The sequence below is a fragment of the Sciurus carolinensis genome, chromosome 17 (assembly GCF_902686445.1).
Source record: "Sciurus carolinensis chromosome 17, mSciCar1.2, whole genome shotgun sequence".
Classification (NCBI taxonomy): Eukaryota; Metazoa; Chordata; class Mammalia; order Rodentia; family Sciuridae; genus Sciurus; species Sciurus carolinensis.
The window spans coordinates 23,781,372-23,809,324 of record NC_062229.1 but is presented as its reverse complement, the minus strand read 5'-3'; the positions used below and the strand labels follow the sequence as shown (position 1 = coordinate 23,809,324).

Genomic DNA, 27,953 nt, shown 5'->3' with positions numbered 1-27,953 from the left:
GCCCCAGCCCCAGTCCTCCACCGCCTATGACGAAACTCGAGACTACAAATTCCCGGGGAAGTTCTCTAGCGTCCCGCCCTGGACAGAGCACGCAGTGGGCGGAACCTCGCCGCTTCGCAGACGGAGACCACCATTCCCAGAAACCCTCTTCTCTCCGCGGAGCGTCCCCTCCCGACTTCCTCCTCGCGAAGGCAACCGAGCATGCGCAATGCAGACCACCGGAGCAGACGGCTGCGCGGGGCGGACTGCGCCTCCCAGCAAGCCGCGGGGCAATCTGCGTCCCCGCGTGACGAGCGACTTCCGGCGCGGAGGGGCGGGGCCGTGCGCGCGGTTGAACCCGCAACTAAGAGGCGAAGGGAGAGGCCGGCGGCCGTAGGGCGCTGTCGCCATGGAGGCTGTGCCCCGCATGCCCATGATCTGGCTGGACCTGAAGGAGGCCGGGGACTTCCTCTTCCAGCCAGCTGTGAAGAAGGTGAGCGCTCCTCCCACCTTTCCCTGTCCGCCGCGGATCTCAGTCGTCTGGCAGCGCGTGACGCCCCCTGTGCGCCGTGCCGGCCAGCCCCGTCGCAGGGCCGAGTGAGGCCGATTTTCCTCCGCCTGGCCCACCCCTGCGCCGCAGACAGCCTTTCCCCTTCTTGTTTGACCTCGGCGAGCTCCCGCATCCTCGCCAGCACCGTTTCCCGACTTCTGCCCCGGGCCACCCGCAGTCCCACGGAGGCTCCCACTTCCTAAGGGCGACGCGCTAACCCAGTGCTGCCCCGCCCGCTTCCACGGCAGGACCGCCCCACTGGGAGCGCTGGGCAGCCCAGAGCTTACAAGTTCCACTGCCCGACTGGCCCTTGGTGGGCTCTTAGCCCACGACCCTACTGGACAGATGCTGAGGATGGCACAGGGCGTGTGTTGGATATCGGAACTCCGGGTGGCCCATAGGGATGCTCGACCCTTGTAGCGGGGGTCTCTTTGATACTCAATGCAATTCTGTATGGTCTCTTCACAAGAAGAATCTTATTCGAAAACCTCTTTGAACCTAAACACACAATTCCTTGCCGTTTTGGGGAGGGCTTCTGCTTTTTAAAACTACCTGGACAACGTAAAACAGTGTTGTAGCTCTCCGAGAGACCTTACTAGTCATCGTGTTGAACAGAGGAGACAGGTTTGGTGTTGACTGAGGCAAGGGGCTTCTGTAGAGAGATCAGGAGTGGTAATTGAGCAGCAGGTGCTTTCTGAGTCAGCTGCTGCTTTGGGACCCAGTGGCATTGAGGGCCAAAGTAGAAGTTAAAAGGACCAACCAGGAAGCTGTTGCAGGTGGGAGGCCTTGGGGTTTTAGCTGCTGGAGTAAGCAACAAATTTGGACGACACACCACTCACTGGGGTACTTGGAGAAAGAACTAGTAGAAAGAAAATGAGTTTGGAAGTATTTACCCAAGAAGCAGTCTCCCATTTTCTCTTCATAATACCACTGCCTTAGTTTAGGCACTGTTTGCATTCCTTTTTCTTTTCTTCCCCCCTCCCCCTTTTCTGGGCTGGAGATGGAATTCAGGGGCCTCATGCATGCTTGGCAAGTGCTGCACCACTGAGCTATACCCCAAAGCTGTAAAACCAGGAAATTAGATAAATTGATCTAAAATTCCAAATTTTTGTTAATTCTTTTCCCATCTCCTTTTTTGTACAAACACAACCAGGTGAGTTTTTCTAAAACAGCAAAACTTTTGTTTTCTAGCTTTATAGAATAAAGCCAATTGTTATTATTTAGAGTATTGAGGATTGAACCCAATTCAATCCCCAGTGGTAGACAAGCATTCTACCTCTGAGCTACCCCATAAGCCCTTTTTAAATTTTTTATTTTGAGGGCCTAGTTTTGTAGCTTAGTAGTAGAGTGCTTGCCTAGCACACCTGAGATGCTGGATTTGATCCTGAGCACCACATAAAAATTTAAAAAGGCATTTAAAAAAAAAAAGTCCTCTATAAATTTTTAAATTTCGAGTCAGGGGGCTGGGGAGATAGCTCAGTCAGTAGAGTGCTTGCTTTGTAAGCACAAGGCCCTGGGTTCGATCCCCAGCACCAAAAAAAAAAAAAAAAAAAAAAAAAATTTTCAAGTCAGGTCTCCCTAAATTGCCAGCCTCAGCTTCCTCAGTAGTTGGGATTACTGGCATGTACCACTGTACTTAGCTAAAGCCATTATCTTTGTTTCCCACTGAGAGTTCTCCCTAATCTAATCCATTTCTTTCAAAACCCTACTATGCCTGATGTATGTGTTTCTGGTACAGGTATCCCAGATTCTGCTCATAGCTATTTCCTTAACATGCTTTGCGTGCTCTCTTATGGGTATATCTTTGGTCATGAAATTCCTCCAACTTAAGAGTGCCCATTTTTGCCCTGTAGTGTGGTGATAGGGTTCTTCTTTAATCTTTGTATATTGGTTCTGTTTTTAAGGTCCAGTTTGAGCTGTCTCCTCCAAAGTCTCCCTTAATCCTTTCATCTGGATTAATCTTTCCAGAGTGGAATACTCTGAATTCCACTCTGTCCATCCTTTCTTTGATGACAGTAATGTGTGCTGTTTTAACTCCTTTTTTGTTGGAATTTCTGAGCAGCATCTCCATGTTCCTCATAGCCTGGCAGAGTATACTCTACATAGTTGGCACTCAGGAAAGTGCTTCTCAGATAACTGAATGACAGTCAAGAGGGAACTTGTATTAGATTTTGATTATGGTGACCCTAGATATATAGAATTCAGTGGATTTTCTCAGCCTAGAAACTCCTAGGAGCTATTTTTGTTTTAACTTTTTTTGCTGCTCTGGTCACTCTTGTGAAGCCAGTAAGATACTGTGAGCGGTGGCTTTCCTGGGAGCACCTGGGTCCCTGTGGGGGGAACTGCTCAAGAAATTGTTTGCCTAGATATGGGAGGGGATTCTGAAGAAGCCAGTGTAGCCTGGGAACCCCTCTTTCCCTAACTCTAGAACCCCTGCTCTACATTCTGCCACTGGTCCCCTTGTCCTTCTCTATCTTTGCTCGGAGCTGGGGGATAGAATTTAATTTAGGATAATAAAGTTAAAAATTGATTCTGTTTATGTCAGCCTCTCAAGCACTATGCTGAGTTCTGGTGATTACAGACAAACGAGACCATCCCCCTCTCTCCCTCCAAGCAATTCAGAGTCTGGTAGAGAAAACTTAAAAATCAGTACAATGACATTAGTGTAAGAGTGTAAGTATTTGCGGTGTACCGAAGTACTGACCTAAGGAGGGGCAGGGGATACTTGGTAGAAGTGGATTCTAAAGGATGAATAGGAGTTTCTAGACAGTTTTTTTGTGAGGGCTAGACTTTTGACAAAAACTCTCATGGTGGTTAGTATTGTTAAGTAGAATCTGTGGGAAGACATACGTTTGGACTGGGCCTAAAAGACCAAATCGGTATAGTTTAATTATAGTCACTGGACTTTGGTTGGTTTCAGGAAGCTCTGTAACCACTTAATTAGACTAAACAACCAACTAGTTAAGTTGTAACCCTTTGACTGATTGGTAGACTAAGCTAGAGTCAATTAAGTTGATTTCTGTGTCTCACTGTTTTTATATAAATGTTGTCAGATGATGTTGTTGGTTGGAATTCTATGAACTTGCTCTGGTGGGAGGACTGCCCAATTTGCAAATTGTTGTTGTGTTCTTGCTTATGCTTAGATAATGCCATTAAATTTAAACTTGTGAAGGATTTATCTTTTAACAATATTGATTTTTTTCATTCCCAGTGGGCATGCCTTCCATTATGGGAAATAGGAGCCAGAAGAGTAAATTGGTTTTGAACTACAGTTCCAAACTATAGTTTGGCATACCTGGACCCACATAATTTTTTAGTAGAGAAGTGCTGCTGGCCTTGCAATTCTGTTTTTTTTTTTTTTTTTTTTTTTTTTTTTTTTTTTTTTTCTTTTTTTGGTGCTGGGGATTGAACCCAGGGCTTTGTGCGTGCCAGGCAAGCACTCTACCACTGAGCCATATCCTCAACCCACCCAGTACCTTCTTTCTTACCCTTTGGAGGGCAGAGTGCTGACTCACTGGAAACAGAAGGATGACTTCTGCTCTTTATCAGTGAATGATTTGGTCACAAGTGTTAGCATTTGAAATTCTTTCCCAAACACTTGCCCTGAACCAATGGCATTTGAACTCAGGTCAGGCTCACTTGAGCTGAGATGATGCATCCATCCCTGGTTCTTGTATTGAGTGGATAGTTATTAAGTGCCTATTTTGTGCCACCCTTGGGAATATGTTGGTGACAAAAATCCCTACATTCCTGGAGCTTATCTTTTAGTGATTCATGTAGTAACTCATCAAGTGCAGGTGTACCATCTGGTTGATAGTCTCTTTGCCTTTCCATTGGCTTCTCTTTTCACCTCTTCGTACTTGAGTTGAATTGATCTGTAAGACTCCATTTTCCTCCGAGAGTCCTCTAGAGAAACTGCCTGACTTTCAGTTCTGTCAGCAACTTGCTGGAGCTTACATCTGACTTCACTCCAATAGGCCACTCCAGTGGGAACTTTCAACCACTCTTCCTTCCACATCCAACTGTTGCCCTTGCTCAGGTCCTTACTGGAATTCCTTTGCTCCTGCCTGTCACGAAGGTTGAAGCATACCTCATCAGGATCCCTTTGGCTGCCTGGCAATTGTACTACATTTCTCTGAATTCAGATAGATCTTCACTGTCCCATCACTTAGTTGACCTCCAACACACACTTGTTGCCTCTTCTTACTTTTCATCTTATTTACATCTAGACAGAGCCTGATTTTTCAGGTTTGTGGAAGTCCCCTACCCCCTGCCTTCCAGATTTCCCACTGGACAACTGACACTTAAAAACAAAACAAAACAAAACCACACACACACACACACACACACACACACAGAAAGTTAAATGAGAGGACCAAAGGCCTTTTGGCCTCTGGCTGCTCAGCAGTGAGGGTATCAGACATTGTTAGTTACCTGTGGTGATGTGTCTTACTTTCTTATCACAGATTTGGAGTCACCCACCTGGTCTGCCTGAGCCTGTCTTCCCTCTTGTGTTTTACAGCAGAGTGGCTCCAGGCACAGATGACCTGGATTGTCCACTTTATTCTCTGAGTTTTATCTCATAAACCAAGAGCTTGTATCCATTTTACTTAGGGTTTAGACCAGATTCTTCCTTTACTTGGGAAGTAATAAATACTTGTATATGACAAGTGTGGGCTTACAGATGTGGGCTGAATGACCTAGTCTAGCTCTAGTACCCTCTCGGAGATGTAACTTGAGTCTTCTTCACTTGTTCAGAAAGACTAAAAACCATTCAGATAAGACATGGGGAAAAGACCTTGAAGATTATTTGGGGATCAGACTAGGGTAGGATGAGTCTATTCTTGTGCTGGGTACTTAACTGCCCTGTGATTCTCAGGCCTACTAATACGGACAGAGGGGAAATTCAGCAATAGTATTATAATGGCAGGACCCAGGATATATGTTTCCAGTGATCATTAGCTATAAAATCCTGTGCCATTTGTGACTGAGTAAAGTAAAAAGGAAAACACATAAACACAGGAGCCAGACCTTGGTTTATGTCTCTCCTTGCCCCTTAGAACTGAATGACCTTCACCTAACTAAACTGATCCTCACTTTTCTCCCTTGGTAAGTGGAACCATACTAGCTTTTGAGAATCAATAGTGAATGTTTGAAGTGGGGCGCAATGGTGCACATCTGTAATCCCAGCAGCTTGGGAGACTGAGGCAGGAGGATCAAGAGTTCAAAGCCAGTCTCAGTAATTTAGCAGGGCACTTAGCAACTCATCAGGACTCTGTCTTCAATAAAGTGTGTGTGTGTGTGTGTATAATTTTTTTTTTTTAAAGGACTGGGGATATAGCTCAGTGGTTAAGCACCCCTGGGCTCAATCCTCAGTACTAAACAAAAAATGTTAATGTTTGAGTCCTTAGTATAGGTCTTGACATACTCTAAGCAACATTTTCAGCTGAGCATCTTCTTTCTTTCCTTGTTTAGAAAATAGCTCAAGTCTTTATGGTAGCCCTGTGAGTGGTAATATTAATTCCATTTACACATAAAAAAATCCAAGCCCAGATTTCATAGAAACTCAGGGTCACAGCTAGAACTGAAAACTGTATCTTGGATTTCTCTCTGGATATGGCTTCTCTCTTGGTATTTCTCTGGAAATGAAGATAGTCTTTTACTGTTTTTCACTTCTAATCTCCCCACCCCCACCACCAGTGTTTCTGATTCTCTAACATGTTTTCACTTCACATAGACCTGTCTTTTGCTCTCAGAAAAACATCCTAGCTGATCCAAGTCCTCTGTCCCTTGTGCAGGTGCATGGTGTCCTGTCAGTGCCTCTGCTGCTGGGCTGCCTTCTCAGGCTTTGCTGGAAGTTTCAGAGTCCTCACCAAGTTGTTGGCAGTTCTGCAAAGTCTCCGAATATAGGGTGGCTGCTGGGAAGGTCTCTTCCTTATTCTAGACCTTCGCTCAGCCTCCTTTCCTCTTTTCTTTAGTGGAGGAGTAATTAGCAGTCATAGAGGATTTTGTCAGTGTTTCAAAAACACCCTGGCTGCTCCATGGTGTCAGTGTGTGGTAAGGGATTCATTGTCACTGCTCATTTTTCTGGGTTGTTTATTGGAACCATATTTTTAAAAAGAAAGAAGCACATTGTTCTAAGGTATAACTTGAGCTATAGAGCACGAAGGCCTGGGTTTTGGTCAGTGTCCCATTAATTACCAGGGCTGGGACCTTGGCAAATGCCCCCTAGCCTCTTTGCCTCAGTTTCCGCATTTCCTCATCTGTAATATGGTAATGATCAAAATGGCATCCACCTCATTAGGTGTGGTAAGGATGAATGATGACTGTTCAGCCCTCAGTACAGTGTCTGGCCTGTGGTAAGGGCTCAGTAGTGTCTGCTGCTGCTCATCTCAGAGGAGCCATGAGGCAGGTTGCAGGGGGTGGGAGCAGCATTTCTTCCCCAGTCACTATTGTGTGAATAGCAGGGGAACAGATGTTCTTAACTTTGTTAGGACTCTCTGATGTCCCTCAGATTCCTTTGGCTTCTGTTTCATGGGGCCTCTAGGCCGTGTACATTTACTTATTTTCTCTAACCTAAGGGTGGACAAACCTAAAACCTCTTACTAAAAGGGAATCAAAGAACATACTCCCATTTAGACAATCCAGTTTTACCTTATAGCTTAGGCCACATTTTATATTTGTGAGGGTTTGTTTTGTTTTATGTTGGTCGGGGAGGAAGTAAGGGAGGAGGACTTAGATCAGTCAGAGGGAGAATTATTAACCAAGGGTACATAAATGGACTTCAGAGTATCTTTAATTCTAACCCTAAAATTAAGGGATTTTTTTGTGTGTGCATAGTCGAATATTTCTAAGAGTTTTTTTTTTTTTTTTGATACCAGAGATTGAACCCAGGGGCATTTAACCACTGAGCCACATCCCCCTAGCCCTTTTATTTATTTACTTATTTTTTGAGACAGGGTCTTACTAAGTTACTTAGGACCTTGCTAAGTAACTGAGGCTGACTTTGAACTTGCAGTCCTCCTGCCTCAGCCTCCCAAGCCACTGGGATTATAAGTATGTGCCACCATGCCTAGCTCTAGGGGGGATTTCTTTCATGGCTTTTACCTCCTTAAAGGACCCAAAAAGGGGAAAGTGTTTTTCAAGTATCATTTTGTTCTTTTTTTGCGGTGGGAGGGGTTGGGAGGCTGCCTGCTGTTTGGAGTTTATTTTCTGCTTGGAGCAAGGCACATTTATGGGGGTCAGGAAAGCCCACTGAGGCTTGGAGAGGAGAGGTCTCTTGTCCTGGGCCTGCCATCTCGGTGGGGAAGAACCCAGGTGGTCTCTGCTTACTGTAGCCCTCCTAGCTTACACATTGGAGTGGGCAGGATTTGACCCAGCACCTTGGAAGTGCCCATCAGTGGGCTCCCAGGTCAGGACTGAGGCTGAGTGCTGGCCTGACTGGGCTGGCTGATCGGCTGCTTCCTCGTGGTTTCTGGAGCCAGGCCACTGGTGACCATGTTGATGGAGGCCTAGTTAGATTCCGTCTGCTCTGGGGACTCCCAACACTGTGGCCATGAATGGAAGAGTGGACTTCCCAAAAAAGAAGCTGGCCCACCAGTGACCCAGGTTGGCCTTGGGGAGATCCTGGAGGTGGGGAATGGCCTCCCCAGGGTATTGGGCACTTCTGCAGGAGCTGTTGCTGGGTGCAGAGCCTAGGAGGCGTGGATAGTAGTAGTGGGTGGCTAGGAGAGAACTGCTGGAGGGGATGGCTGCCATGCTTCGCCTGTGGGCTGGTGGAGTGACCCCTCACGGCCCCTGGTGCGCAGTCACGGGTGGCCAGGCCTGGGTGCTAGGCCACAGACCCATCAGCATCAGAGGCTGTGGGAGGCTGCCTGATTTAGTTCTTCAGCAACTCTTAAAGCAATTTTCCAAATTTCAAACATTGAAATGAAAAAAATTGGAAGTATTAATACAGTGCTCACTCAAATCCTTGATACCTGGGGTGGATTTTTGTTTTTTGTTTTGAGCGGGGCTGGCCATTGAACCCAGAGCAAGTACTCTACTACTGAGCTGCACCTCTAGCCTCGCCATTTGTTTTAATGGTTACATTTTACCATGTTTGTTCTTGACAGATAGATAGATAGATATGTAGATAGATTGATCCTGTGAACCCTCTGAAAGCAAGTGTAAGTTTCACCTGTTACTCTAACATATCTTAGAGCTTTTGTCCAAGCTCTGATCCAGTTTTAAGTTCTCGTATTATCTTTAATCACTCTTAATTTAGAATAATCTTCTACCTCCTCCTTTTTATTTTTATTCATTTATTTTGCAGTTTGGGAGTTGAACCCAGGGCCTTGAACATACTTGTCAAATGCTCTACCACTGAGGTATGCCCTCTCCCTTTTAAAAACTTTATTTTGTTAAGTTGTGCAGGCTGGTCTCAAACTTGTCATCCTCCTGAGTAGCTGGGGTTAGCCTCCTCAGTAGCAGGCATGCACCAGCAGGTCTGCCTTTATTTTTACTTTTATTTTTTTGTGGTGCTTGGGACCAAGTCCAGTGTCTTGCACATGCTAGGCAAGCTCTCTACCACTGAACTACATCCCTAGGGCCCCTGCCTGTTAAATGACATTAATTTTTTAAGAGACTGAGTTAATTCTTGGGGAAAATGCTTATCTTCTGAATTTTTCTGAATGTCTCCTTTTAGGGTAACTTTTTCATCTGTCTTCTGCCTTTCCTGTAAAGAAGAGAATCCACATATCTCATATGGCCTACCTTTCCTCACTCTTATTGTTTGGCATGGCAGGGGTGGGTCATTGACCCTTCTGTGAACACATGGTCTGGGGACAACAGACAAACCTTAACACCGGGAGGTTAGACAGTCTGAAATATAATTGCGTGGGTGTCCCTGAGACATGCCAGAGGACAGTCCTTAAAGGCTGTTGGGAGCACGTTGTGAAGGGTCATGAACTCTGTGCCAAGATTCCATTTGGTACTAGAGGTTTTAGGGAAGTTACTGTGGCATGTTCTCTTTAGATTATAATATTTCTGTTTAGATTGCACCTTATTTCTTATGATTTCAGTAACCTAAGAGTGTTTTTGGTTTATTTTTTCCCGGGGCGGGGGGGGGGGAGAGGGAGAGAGAGAGAGGGGGAGAGGTGTTAGAAAGACAGTTCTAGCCTGGTTAGGGATGGGTTTGAATGGGTGGCTTGTCCAGGCCAGAGGTAGCAGGGGGACAGAGGAGAGAGCTCACAGATACAGGGAATTTCAGAAAGTAAAATGAGCAGAAGAGTGGATTAGACTCATATTTGATGAAATAGCTGGATGGTGCTATAATTAATTCTGCAGTATCTACCTTCTGTCTGTCCCTCCTTTCCCTTTGCCTGCTAGAGCAACCTTGCAGGTTTCTACATGGCTAGTTCCTTAGTAGCCAGCCATGGTAAGGGGCCACGGGAAAGGTGGGCAGGCCACAGACATGCTATGAGAGAATGTGCTACTAGACACCTTTCTCAGCCTCCTCCCTTCTTCACCTCACAAACCTTGGCTAGGGCCTCAGCTTATGAGTTAGTCATTAGTGTCCTTTGTGGAACAGGTAGGTCTAGCCCCCCCAGATTATTAAACACCAGGCAGCAGGTATTGCAGCAGGGATGGTTTCAAGTGCCTTATCTGTTCACCTTAGTTAGCAAGGGACAATTTGGTTCAGGTCCCTGGGCTGGTGAGAATACTCATTGTCAAAAAAGTTCTTGAGTTGGTGAGCGCTGTTGTGGGCAGGCATGCCAGTCCCCTGTCTGATGTGGACAGTCTCTCCTCACCCTTTCCCATCTAGGTCATTCCCGTCACATACTTGCAGGGCTTTCCTCACAGATGAGGACACTGCAGAGCACCTATTTCTGTGGTACACTTTGCCAGAAAGGAGAATAGATGAGTGAGGAAAGCTTTATACTCTCACTGTTGTTTGATGCCTCTTGCCTGAATGTGCTTATAGTTATGGTTGTGGCCCCAGAACAAAGCAAGGCCCGATTCTGGAGGGAATCTTGAGTTTGTGAGTTTGTGACCTTTTAGGGGATTCTCCTAGGGTCCCATTTCAGCCAGCTAAGTTGCCTGGCTTCTTGAGCTGGCAGAATCCTGGACCTCATAGAGTGGTCCACAGCATTATGAGGACCTGCCGGGGTATATACACGGGGTTTATACACGGGGTTTGCAGTCTTCTTTTCCACTGTGCTCTAAGGAGGAGGAGGTTGCCTGCGCAGCATCTTGTGCTGCCCATTATGGAGGTAGAGTTTCCTGGTGAGCTGGGAGAAAACCTTGTGGTTATGGGTCTGGACTTGATCATACACCTTGGCTGATGATTGCCCAGAACAGAGAGAGTGAATGTATGTGTATTATCTCACTAGCTTGCATTTTTCTTTCTCTTTCTAGTTTGTCCTGAAGAATTATGGAGAGAACCCAGAAGCCTACAATGAGGAACTGAAGAAGCTGGAGTTGCTCAGACAGGTAGGATGATGGTATTTTTAGGTAGTCATGATCAAGATTGGTTTGATAGGGAGATAAAGAAACCACATAGAACTGTGGTCTTATTTGAATTTAGTATTTTTTTTTCCTTTTCAAAAACAGTGAAATTTATAGTAGGAAAATTCAAAATAGTAAAAGCAAAAATAAAATCTTAAAATTCCTTTTTACAATTTTTTGTACTTGTACTTGGCCCTCTGTGGGTTCCACATCTGCAGATTCAACCAGCTGCAGGTTGAAAATGTAGTTAAAAACCTTCTGTGGGGCTGGGGATATAGCTCAGTTGGTAGAGTACTTGCCTCACATGCACAAGGCCCTGGGTTCAATCCCTAACCCACCAAAAAAAAAAAAAAAAAAAAAAACTTTCCATGGTTGGTTCTGTATTGCATATGTAAAGACTTTTTTTCTTGTCTTTATTCCCTAAAAAATAGTGTGTTAACTTTTTTTTTTTTTTTTTTTTTGAGTGCTGGGGATCAAACCCAGGGCCTTGTGCTTACAAGGCAAGCACTCTACCGACTGAGCTATCTCCCCAGCCCCGTGTGTTAACTTATTTATATGACATTTACATTATATTGGGCATTAAGAGTAACCTAGAGATGGTTACATGTAGGTTACATGCAAATACCATGAGATTTTATATAAGGAACTTAAGCAATCTCAGATTTTGGTATCTTCAGGGGTACTGGACCCACTTCCCTGTTTGTGTGTGTGTGTGTGTGTGTGTGTGTGTATAAAAATCACTATAGGATTCTATTCACCACCTATACTAGTTTGTGACCTGCCTTCTTCACTTTATATTCTATGAATATGTCCTGTATCAATGAACATATGACAAGAGTATTTTAAATGGCCCGTGACCATTATATTGCATTATAATTTAACCTGTTTGCTCTTGGAGAACGTTAAGCTCTTTCAAATTTTCATTATTGTAAAAAATGTTATAATCCATATCTTTTCATATGTGGACCTTTCTAGGATCATGTCTCAAGGAGTTAATGGGTAAATGAAATTCACTTTTTCCAGTATGCTCCCCAAAGAGGATATGTACCTGGTCCTGCTACTCCTTGTCAACTTTGGCAATCTGATAGGTGAAAAGAAAGTTTAATCTTAATTTTTAGTCATTTGGTTAATAGTAAAGTTATACAGTTGTAAATGGATTTGTTTTATATCTTGGGAATTGCCTGTTAATGTTCTTTTTTTAATAGTTTTTTTTGTTTTTTTAATAGGTATTATAACTTTCCTTGTTGGGTTATAAAATTCATTCATATGTGATTTCACTCCCTTATGTCATGCAGATATTTTTGAGTTTGTTTTTCTTTATTGTATTTTAATAGACTTTTCAAACTTTATACATGTTTAATGTTTATAAATCTGATCCATTTGCCTTTGATTTGTACTTAGAATTATTATTTATATCACTGAAATTCAGGTTCAGCCATGCCAGTGCAGACTTTAGGCTTTTCTGACTTCTAACAAAACACAAGGGGAAATGTGTTATTATACAATAGTTCATAAACTAATTATGGAAAAAATATGTATTCATTTTTTATTAGGAGCCTTATTACAGGGAACTTAACTGACTTTAAAAAATATGGAAAATCTTTAATTGTGATAAAATACACATAAAATCTATCATCTTAACCATTTTTAAGTATACATACAGGTAAGTAGCTTTATGTATATTCCATTGTCATACAAGTCTCTAACATTTTTCATTTTGTGAAACTGAAACTGTACCTATTAAACAATACCATTACCTCCCTGATCTGTGATTTCACTTTCTATGGTTTCAGTTATCTGTGGTCATCTTTGTTCTTTTGATAACAGGGATTGAACCCAGGGGCATTTTACCACTGAGCTACATCCCCATTCTTTTTTTATTTTTTATTTTGAGACAGATCTTACTAAGTTACTGAGGGTCTTGCTAAGTTGCTAAGTCTGACCTCAAACTTGAGACCCTCCTGCATCAGCCTCTGGAGCTGCTAGGATTACAGTTGTGCACTACCATGCCCAGCTTGTGTAGTCAGCTTTGGCCTATAAATATTAAACAGAAATTCCATAAATAATACAAGTTTTAAATTGTGCACAGTTCTGGGTAGTGTGAAGAAATCTCATGCTGTCCCGCTCTGTCCCATAGGGGATGTGAATCATTCCTTTGTCCAGTGTATCCATGCTATATGTTCTACCTGCCCATTAATAACAGTATTCCTCTTAATTCGCTTGGCTGATCGTTGCTGTATTGCAATACTAGTATTCAGGTAACCCTTACATAGTAGCCTAACACTACATCACAATGCCTTCATTATTCACCTCATTTTATCTCACCATATAGGCATTATATCATCTTACATCATCACAAGAATGAGTATAGTACATTAAGATATTTAGAAAGAGACCACATATATGTAACTCGTATTATAGTATATTATTATTATCCTATTTTTATTAATTATTGTTAATCTCTTACTGTGCCTAATTTACAAATTAAACTTTTATTCATTGCTAGTATATAGAGACACGTGATTATTGTGTGTGATGATTTTATATCCTGCAACTTTGCTGAATTTGTTTATTCTAAAAGTTTTGCAGAGAATCTTGGAGGGTTTTTTTGTGTATAAGATCATGATTTCTGTGAACACAGAAAATTTTGCTTCTTTTGCAGTTTGAATGCCTTTTCTTTCTCTTGTCTGATTGCTCTGGCTGGGACCACCAGGTTAATAGAAATGGCAAAAGCAGGCATTCTTGTTTCCTGGTCTTACAGTAAAATTTTACTGTTGAGTATAGTGTTAGCTGAGGGCTTTTAATATGTGCTTTCTATTTTGCTGGAGTACAGGAACTTGTATGACTTTTAAGAAAAGTGACACTGTTCTTAAGAAGAAAAGAACATTGTCAAAAAGACCAGTCTCCTCATTGGCCCATTCTGTTTTAGTAGTTAAAAACAACTTTTTTTTTTCTACATAAGAAGGTTTAAGTAAAAAATTTGAAAGTTCAGGAGATGTTGTCATCCCCTAAAACTAAAAGTGAAAGAGTATGAGAGTATGATATTATTAGTCTCAAATCATGTAGAAAACAAAAAAGTCACACAACATTGTTAAAGTAATATTAAAATAATGTTAAAGTTTTGTTTTGTATTTGCTGATGTATGTGCCCTTACTGAGATCTTTATTTCTTTACACTGTCTAGTGTTCCTTCATTTCAACCTGCAGGAGTCCCTTATGAATCTCTTTTCTTTTTTTAACTTTATTTTATTTAATTTTGTATGTGGTGCTGAGGATGGGACCCAGTGCTTCATGCATGCTAGGCAAGCACTCTACCACCGAGCCACAATTCTTGTCTCCTTAAGAATTTCTGGGCTGGGGAGATAGCTTGCCTTGCAAGCACAAGGCCCTGGGTTCAATCTGCAAAAAAAAAAAGCAAGAATTTCTTACAAGTCCACTGGTAACAGACTCCCTTGCTTTTGTTTTTGTTTATCTAGGAATGCCTTAAATTCTCCTTCACTTTTTTTTTTAATTAAAAAAATTTATTTTTATCTTTTAGTTGTAGATGGACATAATACTTTATTTGTTTTTATGTGGTGCTCAGGATTGAACCCAGTGCCTCACACGTGCTAGGCAAGGGCTCTACCACTGAGCTACAGCCCCAGCCCTCTCCCTCACTTCTGAAGGAGAGTTTTGCCAGATATAGGATTGTTGGTTGAATTTTTTCTTTTGTTTGGCACTTTGAATTTGAACTTTCTGGTCTCCAAAGGTTCTGATGAGACATCGGCTGATGATCTTGTATATGATGAATTGCTTTCCACTCTTCTGTCAAGATTTTCTCCTGTTTGATTATAACATGTTTCAGTGTGGGTCTCTGAGTTAATCCTACTTGGAATTTGTCGAGCTTCTTGCGTGTTTATATTCATGGCTTTGATCAGAAAATTTTCATCATTATTTCTTAGGATGTTGTCTCTGCCCCCTCTCTTCTCTTTAGGGACTTCCACAATATTTATGTTGGTCCACTTGATGGTGTCCCACAGGTCCCTTAGGCTGTGTTCATGTCTTTTTTCTTTCCATTCCTCTCAGTAATTCCCATCATCCTATCTTCAGGTTTGTTGAATTTTTCTTTTGCCAGTTCAAATCTCCCTTTGAATCCCCGAGTGCAATTTTCATCTCAGTGGTACTTTTCAGCTCCAGGATGTTTTTTGGGGGATGTCTCTCCCTTTGTTTTGGTACTGGGGATTGAACCCCCGGGGTGCTCTACCACTGAGCCACATACCAGCCCTTTTTATATTTTGTATTGAAGACAGGGTCTTGATAAGTTCTAAGACTGATTTTGAACTCTCAGTCCTCCCTGCGTCTGCCAGACCTCTTTTTAGATTTTCTATTTCTTCATCATATTTCCACTTTGTACATACATCATTTTATTGGTTTTTCTCCACATCTTCTTTTAGTTCTTTGAGGCTCTTAAAAATGATCATTTTAAAAGTCTTTGCCTAGTAGATCAACTGGTCTTTTTAGGGACGGTTTCTACCAGTGGTTTCTTTCTTTCTTTATTGATTTTGGTTGCTGTTGTTTTATTTTGAATGGGCCATACTTCCCTGTTTCTTTGTATGCTTTGCAATTTTTTGTTGTTGAAAATTGGGCATTCAAACTGGGTATAGTGGCACACACCTGTAATCCCAGTGACTCAGGAGACTGAGGCAGGAAGATCGCAAGTTCTTAGGCCAGCCTCAGCAACTTAGTGAGCCCCTAAGCAACTTGGTGAGACCTTGTTTCAAAATAAAAAATAAAAGGGGCTGGGGATATATCTCAGTGGTAAAGCACCCCTGGGTTCAATTCCTGGTCACACACACAACACATATACATATACAGGGGAGGCAGAGGAAACTGGACATTGGAATCTAATGATTTAGTATCACTGGAAATCAGATTCACCCTTTACCTGGGGTTTGCTGACTTTGGGTTTGTTTTTCTGATTGTCGTAGGCTGTTTCTGTGCCAAGGATCTACCTGAAGTGTTAACTTAAGGTCTTCTTAGGTCTTTTCTGAACCTGTGCTTTTCCATGGGCATGTGTGGTAACTTTCTAATTTCCCCTCTGTGGGTGGTTACTTTTGGATGTTCTAGTCTTCACCAGCTTCCGAAAGAGGAAAAAGGGAAATGTGACGTGTTGTTGACTAGGAAGAAGTTACTTCAGCTAGAGGTGGAGGTGCTTCCGACAGTGGAGGGAGATACGGTAACAATGGCCTCTTCATCTGTGCATCTCCATGCTCAGAAGCAAAAGAGCACAGATCTCGTGTGTTTGGAAAATAGAATCCTTTTTGCCATCCTGTTTTCCGTGTGCTATTCCTGGAACTGTGTGTAGCTGCCTGCTGGGTGCTGGTGATGGGGGATAGGTGACTGCTACTATGCTAGGAACTGAAATTACCACAATTTACTGTCCAAGCCTTCCCCAGGAGGTTGTGAGCCTTTAATATTTAACAGACTCCCGAATTCTGAGGTAGTCACCTCAGCAGGATCTGCCCACTTATTGTCTAGGTCTGGAGCTGAATTTCTATTGTTTCTTTATTTCACCATCTTCCCAGAATCATGTGAAATTGAATTTTAACAAAATTTGAGTAAAATTGGAAAACTAGTAAAATAATCATAATCCTTAGGACTAGAAGCATTTTGCATGCATTAGACATACACATAGCACAGGAGGAACATCGTCACCCATCTCCAAAGCCTCTGAGCACAGGGCAGCAGCTTGTACAGAGCAGTGGACTGGAGAGAGCCATTCCTGGGACACACAAGGACAGCCGCCTGGGCTCATTCCTGGGAGTTGGACTAGATCAGTGTTTCTCAAACATGTGAAACCACAGAACAACATTTTTTTTCACTTAGAACGCTGGTAATTGTTCCCAGAGTCAGCAACATACAAAAATAAAAACTAAATTTTAGAATTAACACGGGTCTAGTTTTTAACGAGTAGGAGAAAATATGTCACAGCCCACATATGTGCAAAGCAGAAACAGCAAAAGTCAGGTTGCCCCTTTACCATAACTCAGCGATTTGTAAAGGAACAAGGGAAGGTGGGTGTAATTTGGGAATCTCTGCCCCTGATGTAGGCTTCCATTTCCTCATCTGTAAAACTGGGCCTGGATTAGTTGTTTCTAAGAAGACTTCTCTTTTGTAACTGTTAAATCCTTGCCTCTGTGATTGTAGGGTATAAAACTGGTAGGTGCAGGGATGGTTTGGAGGTGACACATATCAGAGTCTGCTCTCAGACTCCTATGCTGCTGTGCCCACCACATGAAGCTCATCAGGGTAGCCTATGACAAGAGGATCCTTCATGCTTTGTTGGGTAATACTGTGAGTGGACCTATCTGACCTGGAAGGGAAAGAGTTTTCCACTGTTCCCCAAAGGTGGTTTTAGGAAGTAGAAGACAAATACTTTTTACTTTAATATTTTTGTATGTGCTTTAGTGAGTATTGAAAACATCAGACCTGTTATTTCAGAGCCGTTACTGCTTAGGATATGGATCTAATTTTTAAAATGAATTGGTTTAAAGAAAAATGTTAAGTACGAGTGAAGTTTGAATGTGGTAGGTCATGAGAGAGGGTGTGATAAGAATGAATATAGATTTGAGAAGCCCTGGCCTGTGGGACAGACCCCTGAGGTGACTTCTCAGCAGAGTGGCTGTGGCACATCTCATCCTCAGACTGGGCATTTTAGAGGCCGTACAAGGGAGGTTTAAAGGGGCAGCAGTGTCCGGAGCCTGCCAGGAAGTGGTGGAGAGCGGGGCTAGTGCTGGGCTTTCTGCTCTGCTCTCCCACAGGGCGAGTACATCCCCTGAGACCATCCTCACTGGCAGCCCAAGCTGAGCTCCCAGTAGGTGTCCTGAAGGATTCTTGTAGCTGGTGCCAGCCTCACCTCTGCTGCTGGCACACCAATGAGGAACTCTGGTCTTAGGGTGGGACTGGGCAGGCCAGGGTTTGCAGTGCTTCTGGCCCAGCCCCTCATTGGGCACCTGCTTCCTGGAGAGTGTATCGTCTGGCTCTTGTGTGTGTTTGAGGAGGATATTCATTTGCTTTGCTTTGTTTTTTTCCCCAAATGTGAAAAGTTTTGTTATTATAAAAATAGAAAATGTTCAATATTAAAAAATATACAATGTGAAGAAATTAAATATATGTCTCCATCAGGCACATATCTCTTTGTGTGTGTGTGAGTGAGAGAGAGAGAGAGAGAGAGAGAGAGAGATCACTTTAATCACAGATAATTGTTAACATTTTGGTATAGTTGTCTAGATCTTTTCCCTTTTTGTCAACATACCTATTTGGATATCATTATTTATGTGATTTTAGATAAATGAGATCATACCGTTCCTTTGTTACATTTGTTTTTGCCTAATAGTAGGCAGAAACCATCTTAATGTATCAATGGTTCTTATGTCTAGAATGTTCTCTGGTGTGGTTGGTTAGCCTTGATATAATTTATTTAAGCAGTCTTCCTTTAATGGAAAGTTTGGTAGCATCTAGTTTTTCACTCTGGCAATATATAATAATGTTGTGATACATATCCTAGTATGCACAGCCAAATATTTGGTTTCCCTGATGTCTCTTACTATAAATTTTTAGATAGAGAACTGTGGATCAAAAGTTAAGTACAGGGGCTGGGGTTGTGGCTCAGTGGTAGAGCACTTGCCTGGGATGTATGAGGCACTGGGTTCAATTCTCAGCACCACATGTAAATAAATAGATTAAATATAGGTCCATCAACAACTAAAACAAAAAAAAAAAGTTAAGTACAGTAAAAATTTTATAACATGTTACAAACAACCTTCTAGAAACATGGGACTGACTCATAGCCCACTGTCCCTGGCTGGTGGAATACTTTGTCAGATGACTCTAGGTGTAGGTGTAGGCTTTTTTTGGATTCCTTTGTGGGAAATGGTGGGGTGTTCTGTTGATGTGTATTTCTTTTTTTTTTTTTTTTTTTTTTTTTTTTGGCATTGGGGATTGAACCCAGGGGTGTTCTACCAGCAAGATACATCCCCAGCTCATTTTAAAATTTTGAGACAGGGTCTTGCTAAGTTGCTGAGGCTAGCCTTGAACTTGTAATCCTCCTCCTCTGCCTTCCATGTTGCTGGGATTATAGGCCTATGCCACCATGCCTTGCCGATGTGTATTTCTTGGTATTTGTAGGTGAGCTGACCTACCCTCCTCTACCCTAAATAATGGCAATCCCGTTTCTCCCATTTTGTCCCCTAGAATGCTGTCCGCGTCCCACGGGACTTTGAGGGCTGCAGTGTCCTTCGCAAATACCTTGGCCAACTCCACTACCTGCAGAGTCGGGTTCCCATGGGCTCCGGTCAGGAGGCTGCTGTCCCTGTCACATGGTGAGAGCTAGCAGGCAGGGCTGGGGAATTGGGAAGCCTAGGGGGTGCCTGGGTGGTTCCCTCCCTTTCCCTTTCTTCTTGCTGCACAGGATTGGGTGCAGCCTAGTATGGTCTCCCCAGGCCTCCCCTCTCTGACCCCACATTGGGGTGGCTGGTCCCCTTACCTGGCCTGGGGCCCCAGCCAACTCCTGCCTTTTAGATGACTGAGTTGGCATGTCTACAGGACCGAGATCTTCTCAGGCAAGTCTGTGGCCCATGAGGACATCAAGTATGAGCAGGCCTGCATTCTCTACAACCTTGGTGAGTCTAATCCCTTCCTCATGGCCCTGCTCCCCAGCCCTGCCAACCCAGGCTGAGACCATCAGATGACCACAAAGGCCATGGGAGAGTAAGGGGAAGACATCTGGTTCTGGCCCTTCAACTGACTTCATCACAGCTCTGCCAGGTCCCTGTTATTTTCTGGGCCCCTGGGGAGCCACTGTGCTGGAAGAGCCTCTATTGGTCTGGCTATTACACAGAGTTGCCACTGTGTGCTCTGATTGGGAGAGATGGCCTTTCTTCTTTGACTGACAGCATTCCCTCCCCATCATGGCATGGGCTGCTTCACACAGGAGGAGCCTGACCTCAGCTCACCTGTTGGGTTAGCCTTATCCTGGTTCAGGGAGAGGCATGGGGAGCTGCAGAACACTCTGTAGATCCCTAAAGCTTCAAGATAGAACCCCAGGCTCTGGAGAGCAGCCTCCTTCCCTGCCCACCTGCCAAGTGCAGAGCTGAAGATGGAAAGTCTGGCCAAGGCTTCTGAGCTTCCTCTTTGCTCCAGCTTGGGTGTTTTTGCACTGACTGCCACAGTCTCAGACCTGTTCTCCTGACTACAGATGACAATCCTTCTGTCTCACCCTTGACACAGGCATGGGCAGCCTGGGGAAGCAGCCTTAGGCTCTCCTGACTTTGCATTCTCTGCCTCCCCAGGTGCACTGCACTCCATGTTGGGGGCCATGGACAAGAGGGTGTCTGAGGAGGTGAGGAGTGGATAGTGACAGGACATGTACATGTGCTCGGAGGGGTGCTGGGTGGCCTCCAGAGTTTGAATGTCTCCTGTCCCATGGGAGTGGGCCAAAGCCATCCTCTTCCACCTTTGCAGGGCATGAAGGTCTCCTGTACCCACTTCCAGTGTGCAGCAGGTGCCTTTGCCTACCTACGTGAGCACTTCACACAGGCATACAGCGTTGACATGAGCCGCCAGATCCTCACTCTCAATGTGAACCTCATGCTGGTGAGGAGGTGCCCTTGTTGAAACTTAATTGAATCTAGGGATGAGCTGGCCAAGCAAGGGGCAGCTGGGTCTGAATCTGCCATGCACAAGTGACAGTAAGAGACAAGCAAGTCCTTGACTTTGGTCTTTTGAGCTCCAGGTGGATCAGGCACAGGACAGTGCTTCTTGGGGGAAGAGAGGACAGTGAAGAAGGGATCCTTTGGTCTTCCCACCCCTTGCCCTGGGGAAGGGAAAGACTTCCAGGTGCGCAAGGAAATGACCTGTACGTGTCACCCTAGGGCCAGGCTCAGGAGTGCCTTCTGGAGAAGTCAATGTTGGACAACAGGAAGAGCTTTCTTGTGGCCCGCATCAGTGCACAGGTAGGGAGGGGCTAAGGATGGGTCTTTGCTTTGCCTGACCCCCACCAGCTAACCCCATCCTGGCCCCCAGGTGGTGGATTACTACAAGGAGGCGTGCCGGGCCTTGGAGAACCCTGACACTGCCTCGCTGCTGGGCCGGATCCAGAAGGACTGGAAGAAACTGGTACAAATGAAGATCTACTACTTTGCGGCTGTGGCTCACGTGAGTTGTGCGGGGTCCCTGGGTCTGGGTTGGGCCAAGTTGCCACAGCTCAGGAAACAAGTCATGTATACCTCTCCTTTCTAGCTGCACATGGGGAAACAGGCTGAAGAGCAGCAGAAATTTGGAGAGCGGGTGAGTGGGCTTTGTTGAGCGGGGCTCAGGACCTGTTCCAGCCTTATTGGATCCTGGTATGGTCCTGTCCCTAAATAGGAAATAATCTCTCTCTGACCTGCTGTCACTGTGCTAGTCTTACATGTTGTCCCACCTGTGCAGCCCTCATCCCTAAGGTTCTTGGGAGGCCTGGCAGGCTCCCCAGAGAGGGAGGCTGTTTGGAGTGTTAAGCTGTAGGGTGGCCCTACCTTGTTGCTATTTTCTGGACTAACCATAGCTTCTTGGCTTCTGATGGTCACCTGATGGCCAGGCCAGGCTGAGTGGGGAGGCACACTAGGGACCAGGCAGAGAAAAGACCAGAGTTTGCCCTCCACAGGTGGCCTACTTCCAGAGTGCCCTGGACAAGCTTAATGAAGCCATCAAGTTGGCCAAGGTAAAGCTGAGGAAGGTCTGGCTGCCCAGAGTACGCAGGGAGCAGGCCCAGCAGGTGTCCTGGCACTGGCCTTGGTTAGTGCTGATGCCCCATCTCTATTCCTCCTCCACAGGGCCAGCCTGATACTGTGCAGGACGCACTTCGTTTTGCTATGGATGTTATTGGAGGAAAGTGAGTCTGTGGAGTTGAGGTGGTCCAGATTCCCTCCTGTTAGGAAGGGTCTTGTTCCTCTGCCTGCACCCTTGGGAGGAAGCCACTAGGGCCAGGGAACTGCAACCAAATAGGTTGTGGGCCTTCACCAATCCCTAGTTCTTCTTCTCTTCATTCCTGACCCTCAGGTACAATTCTGCCAAGAAGGACAATGACTTCATCTACCACGAAGCTGTCCCAGCACTGGACACCCTTCAGTCCGTGAAAGGTCTGGGAGATAAGGGGAGACTGAGAAGTGGCAGCCTTGAGGGGTCTGCGTGAGCCTGAGCTCCACAGTTCTTCCTCCATCTTCCAGGAGCCCCTTTGGTGAAACCCTTGCCAGTGAACCCCACAGACCCAGCTGTTACCGGTCCTGACATCTTTGCCAAACTGGTACCCATGGCTGCTCACGAGGCCTCATCACTGTACAGGTGGGTGGGATGGGCTGGCCCTGCACTTGGTGTAGGAGGCAGCTGGGTGTCTCAGAGATGGGGGCCTGGCGACTGCCCTGTTGCTTCCACAGTGAGGAGAAGGCCAAGCTGCTTCGGGAGATAATGGCCAAGATTGAAGATAAGAATGAGGTCCTTGAGTAAGTTTGGGACTTGGGGTGGGAGGCAGGGAGGACACATCAGGCATCATGGGGGTGGGTCCCAGTGCCACCTGTGAGGGGAGATGAGGAGTGAGATCTCTGTACCACAAGATTTCCTAACCCTGCTCGGGGCTCATGGACTTGAATGTAACTGTGTCTTGTCTCAGAGGGACTGTGTCTGCTTTAGTTCCACCATTTCCAGCAGTGCCTGGGCACAGCCTCCTGTGAGTCCATGTGGTCATAGAGGCTGGGGGTGGTGACTTACTCTGTGCTAAGATCTTAGGCCCAGCTTCAGTGAAGGGGGTTCACCCCAGCAGGCCCCTCTGACATGGAATTGGGTCAGCACTCAGCACCACCTGGCCCTGTTGTCCCCTAGCCAATTCATGGATTCAATGCAGCTGGATCCTGAGACAGTGGACAACCTGGATGCCTATAGCCACATCCCACCCCAGCTCATGGAGAAGTGCGCAGCACTCAGTGTTCGGCCCGACACTGTGAAGAACCTCGTCCAGTCCATGCAAGGTAAGCAAAAGAGGTAGAGCAGGCAGGTGGAAGGGGACCATGCATGTTACCTGTTGTGGCCTCCTCCCTGTGGCCCGTCCACCAAGGATGGAGACTGTACCCTTTAAGTCCTTGCTCAGGCATCCACCCTCTACACCCCTGTGGATCACTGAACCCTGTGCACCCTGTGTACCCTGTGTCTGTGGAGCTCAGCATGCCTGGGCCACACACAGGCCATGGCCTGAGTGGGCAGTTCTGTCTGGGGTGCCTGGTCTGCCAGCCTCAGGGGCTGCCCCCCAATACACCCCAGTGTTGTCGGGCGTTTTCACGGATGTGGAGGCCTCCTTGAAGGACATCAAGAACCTTCTGGAAGAGGATGAGCTGCAAGAGCAGAAGTTGCAGGAAGCAGTGGGCCAGGCTGGGGCCAGCCCAGCTGTCACCAAAGCTGAACTGGCAGAAGTGAGGCGAGAATGGGCCAAGTACATGGAGGTGCATGAGAAGGCCTCCTTCACCAACAGCGAGCTACACCGTGCCATGAATCTGCATGTCAGCAACCTGCGCCTGCTCAGTGGGCCTCTGGACCAGGTCCGGGCTGCCCTGCCCACGCCAGCCCTCACCCCAGGTGAGCTTGCCTGTCACCATGGGAAGAGGCGTAGACCCCAGGGGTTCTTTGGCCTTACTGACTACTGCTACCCCCAGAGGACAAAGCTGTGCTGCAGAACCTGAAGCGCATCCTGGCCAAGGTGCAGGAGATGCGGGACCAACGTGTGTCCCTAGAGCAGCAGCTGCGTGAGCTGATCCAAAAGGATGACATCACTGCCTCTCTAGTCACCACAGATCATTCAGAGATGAAGGTGGGCTGGGTGAGCAGGGTGGAGGAGTTTTACTTCTGGGCTTGTCCCTTAGATGGTGAGGTCCTGAGTGTCATCCCCACCCTCCCTCCCTCAGAAGCTGTTTGAGGAGCAGCTGAAGAAGTATGACCAGCTGAGGGTGTACCTGGAGCAAAACCTGGCCGCCCAGGACAACGTCCTCCGTGCACTGACTGAGGCCAACGTGCAGTATGCAGCTGTGCGGCGGGTGCTTAGCGAACTGGACCAAAAGTCAGTGCCTGGCTACACTCTGGCCTCTGCCCTGCCAAGATCCTGGCCCTCATGGCAGGCCTCATTCCAGCCCTTCTGCCTGCCAGGTGGAATTCTACACTGCAAACCCTGGTGGCTTCATATGAAGCCTATGAGGACCTGATGAAAAAGTCGCAGGAGGGCAAGGACTTCTATGCAGACCTGGAGAGCAAGGTGGCCACCCTGCTGGAACGAGCACAGTCTACCTGCCAGGCCCGAGAGGCCGCCCGCCAGCAGCTCCTGGACAGGTGGGTGTAGCCCTGGCTCTGGCATTGGTGAGCTCCAGAGGTCTGGTCTTACTTCCCTGCTTGTCCCACAGGGAGCTGAAGAAGAAGCCACCACCACGGCCTACAGCCCCAAAGCCACTGCTACCCCGCAGGGAGGAGGGTGAGGTGGTAGAGACAGGAGACCCACCCGAGGAGCTGCGCGGTTTGCCCCCTGACATGATGGCTGGCCCACGGCTGCCTGACACCTTCCTGGGAACTGCTACCCCACTCCGCTTTCCTCCTGGACCCTTCCCCAGCTCCACAGGCCCTGGACCTCACTATCTCTCAGGCCCCTTACCCCCTGGCACCTACTCAGGCCCCACCCAGCTGATGCAGCCCAGGGCTTCAGGCCCCCCTGCAGTGCCCATGGCACCTGGACCTGCCCTCTACCCAGCCTCCACCTACACACCAGAGATGGGCCTTGTGCCCCGGTCCTCCCCGCAGCATGGCGGTGTGAGCAGTCCCTATGGACCACCCCCAGCAGTTGGTCTGCCTTCAGCCCCACCTCCCCAGTTTTCAGGCCCCGAGTTGACCATGACAGTTCGGCCGGCCACCACCACAGTAGATAGCATCCAGGCCCCCATCTCCAGCCACACCGCACCCCGGCCAAACCCCACCCCTGCTCCTTCCCAGCCGTGCTTCCCAGTGCCCCCACCGCAGCCCTTGCCCACACCCTACACGTACCCTCTAGGAACCAAGCAGCCCCTCACAGCACCCCCACCTCAGCACCACTTTCCTCCTGGCATCCCAGCAGCGTTTCCAGCTCCTAGGATTGCACCCCAGCCTCAGCCTCAGCCTCCGCCTCCGCCTCCACAGGCAGCATTTGGGCCTCAGCCCCCACAGCAGCCCCTTCCATTCCAGCATCCACACCTCTTCCCACCCCAGGCCTCAGGACTCATACCGGCACAGCCCATGTACCCCTTTACCCCTCAGCCTGGTGTCAGCCTGGGGCAGCCACCACCCCCCTTGCACACCCAGCTCTACCCAGGCCCTTCTCAAGATCCTCTGCCCCCACCCTCAGGGGCTCTGCCTTTCCCCAGCCCTGGGCCTCCTGGGCCTCCTCAGCCTCCTCATCCCACCCTGGCATACGGTCCTGCCCCGTCTCCCAGACCCCTAGGCCCCCAAGCAGTCCCCCTCTCCATTCGAGGCCCTCCACCTACTGGCCAGCCCACCCCTAGTCCCCACCTGGTGCCTTCACCTGCCCCGTCACCAGGGCCTGGCCCCGTACCCTCTCGGCCCCCAGCAGCAGAGCCACCGCCGTGCCTGCGCCGAGGCACTGCAGCTGCAGACCTGCTGTCTTCTAGCCCTGAGAGCCAACACGGTGGCACTCAGCCTCCTGGGGGTGGGCAGCCCCTGCTGCAGCCCACCAAGGTGGATGCCACCGAGGGCCGTCGGCCACAGGCCCTGCGGCTGATCGAGCGGGACCCCTATGAGCATCCTGAGAGGCTGCGGCAATTGCAACAAGAGCTGGAGACTTTTCGGGGTCAACTGGGGGACGCAGGGGCTCTGGATGCTGTCTGGCGGGAGCTGCAAGATGCACAGGAACATGATGCCCGAGGCCGCTCCATCGCCATCGCCCGCTGCTATTCACTGAAGAACCGGCACCAGGACGTCATGCCCTATGACAGTAACCGTGTGGTGTTGCGCTCAGGCAAGGATGACTACATCAACGCCAGCTGCGTGGAGGGGCTTTCACCATACTGTCCCCCCTTAGTGGCCACCCAGGCCCCACTGCCTGGCACAGCTGCTGACTTCTGGCTTATGGTGCACGAGCAGAAAGTGTCTGTCATTGTCATGCTGGTGTCTGAGGCTGAGATCGAGAAGGTGAGAGGGAGTTTAGGTGGATACCCGCGAGGGATAGTGGGCGTGGAACTCTGGAAAACTAGACCTAACGGCCTGATCTTTTTTTGCCCTTAAGCAAAAGGTGGCACGCTATTTCCCTACCGAGAGGGGCCAGTCCATGGTGCATGGAGCCCTGAGCCTGGCACTGAGCAGTGTCCGCACCACTGAAACCCACGTGGAACGTGTGCTGAGCCTGCAGTTCCGTGACCAGAGCCTCAAGCGCTCACTTGTGCACCTCCACTTCCCCACTTGGCCTGAGTTGTGCGTGGGTGGTCACAGGGTCGGGGTGGGGGAAGGCAGCCCACCCCTTGGTTCTGTGAAGGGCACTGGCCTTGGATCAGGCCTGGCCCTTCCATAACCCTGCCTTGCCCTGCAGAGGCTTGCCTGACAGCCCTGGCAACCTGCTGCGCTTCATCCAGGAGGTGCACACGCATTACCTGCACCAGAGACCCCTGCACACGCCCATCATTGTGCACTGCAGGTAGCATGGGCAGCCTGAGGGTTCCTCCTTCCTGGGCTCTTGGCTCGGCCTTACTCCCCTTCTTGCCATAGCTCTGGTGTGGGCCGCACAGGAGCCTTTGCACTGCTCTATGCAGCTGTGCAGGAAGTGGAAGCTGGAAATGGGATCCCTGAGCTGCCTCAGCTGGTGCGGCGCATGCGGCAGCAGAGGAAGCACATGTTGCAGGAGAAAGTGAGTGCGGATAGGTAGGGACTGGGACGGGATGGGCCGGTGACGTCTTCTGCCCAGCCAACCAGGCCAAATGCACCTCTGCAGCTACACCTCAGGTTCTGCCACGAGGCGGTGGTGAGACACGTGGAGCAGGTCCTGCAGCGCCATGGGGTGCCCCTGCCATGCAAAACCTTGGCCAGCATAAGCATCAGCCAGAAGGTGAGGTCAGTTCCCTGGGGTTGCTGGATCTTGTGAATCCCTTTTCTCACCTATTCTGTCTTCTCAGAATCACTTTCCTCAGGACTCCCAAGATCTGGTCCTCGGTGGGGACGTGCCCATCAGCTCCATCCAGGCCACCATTGCCAAGCTCAGCATCCGGCCCCCTGGGGGCATGGATTCCCCTGCCACCAGCCTGTCCGGCCCTGTAGAGCCTCCAGGCCTGCCACCAGCCAGCCTCCCAGAGCCAGTCCCGGTCCCAGTCCCACCCAGCTCCCCACCTCCCATCTCTTCACCCCTGCCTGAAGCCCCCCAGCCTGAGGAGGAACAGCCGGTGCCTGAAACCCCCAGCTTAGGGCCCCCTTCTTCTTCCCTGGAGCTGCTAGCCTCCTTGACCCCAGAGGCCTTCTCCCTGGACAGCTCCTTGAGAGGGAAACAGCGGATGAGCAAGCAGAACTTTCTGCAGGCCCATAATGGACAGGGTCTACGGGCTGCTGGGCCCACTGATGACCCCCTCAGCCTTCTGGATCCACTCTGGACACTGAACAAGACCTGAACAGGCTTTGCATGCCTGGTTTGTACACTACATCATCTCTCCTGCCCAAACCCCACAGGGCCTCTGTGGATGGGCACAGCCTCTTTAACTCCCATTCCTGCTGCCTTTAGCCCCACCTGGCCCAGCCTGCAACCCTGTTGGATGGAGATATTGCAGGCCCTGGGCCAGGTCCTGCTCCTTTGTGGGACCTGACATTTTCCAGCTCTTTGCTATTAAAGTAATAAACCAACCTGTTGTGGGGTAGCGTCTGAG

At 47.7% G+C, this 27,953-nt stretch overlaps 2 protein-coding genes across 2 annotated transcripts; one reads left to right on the top strand and one right to left on the bottom strand.

Moving 5' to 3' along the window:
- The first annotated feature begins 299 nt into the window (after positions 1 to 299).
- On the top strand, positions 300 to 27,936 carry Ptpn23 (protein tyrosine phosphatase non-receptor type 23). The gene is made up of 25 exons (XM_047532335.1): positions 300 to 472; positions 10,928 to 11,002; positions 19,249 to 19,376; positions 19,600 to 19,676; positions 20,346 to 20,395; positions 20,518 to 20,649; positions 20,928 to 21,008; positions 21,079 to 21,210; positions 21,295 to 21,342; positions 21,698 to 21,754; positions 21,867 to 21,925; positions 22,093 to 22,172; positions 22,260 to 22,374; positions 22,467 to 22,532; positions 22,909 to 23,054; positions 23,344 to 23,655; positions 23,733 to 23,887; positions 23,982 to 24,133; positions 24,220 to 24,399; positions 24,471 to 26,241; positions 26,336 to 26,520; positions 26,636 to 26,740; positions 26,812 to 26,950; positions 27,035 to 27,148; positions 27,216 to 27,936. The coding sequence occupies exons 1-25, from the start codon at positions 389 to 391 to the stop codon at positions 27,699 to 27,701; spliced, it is 4,929 nt and encodes a 1,642-aa protein (XP_047388291.1). The 5' UTR covers positions 300 to 388; the 3' UTR covers positions 27,702 to 27,936.
- LOC124969435 (pancreatic progenitor cell differentiation and proliferation factor-like) lies at positions 8,041 to 8,287 on the bottom strand. Its single transcript, XM_047532380.1, has 2 exons — positions 8,163 to 8,287; positions 8,041 to 8,125 (listed from the first exon to the last, which is right to left on the bottom strand). Exons 1-2 carry the CDS (start codon positions 8,285 to 8,287, stop codon positions 8,041 to 8,043), a joined length of 210 nt encoding a protein of 69 aa, XP_047388336.1.
- Positions 27,937 to 27,953: the final 17 nt, after the last annotated feature.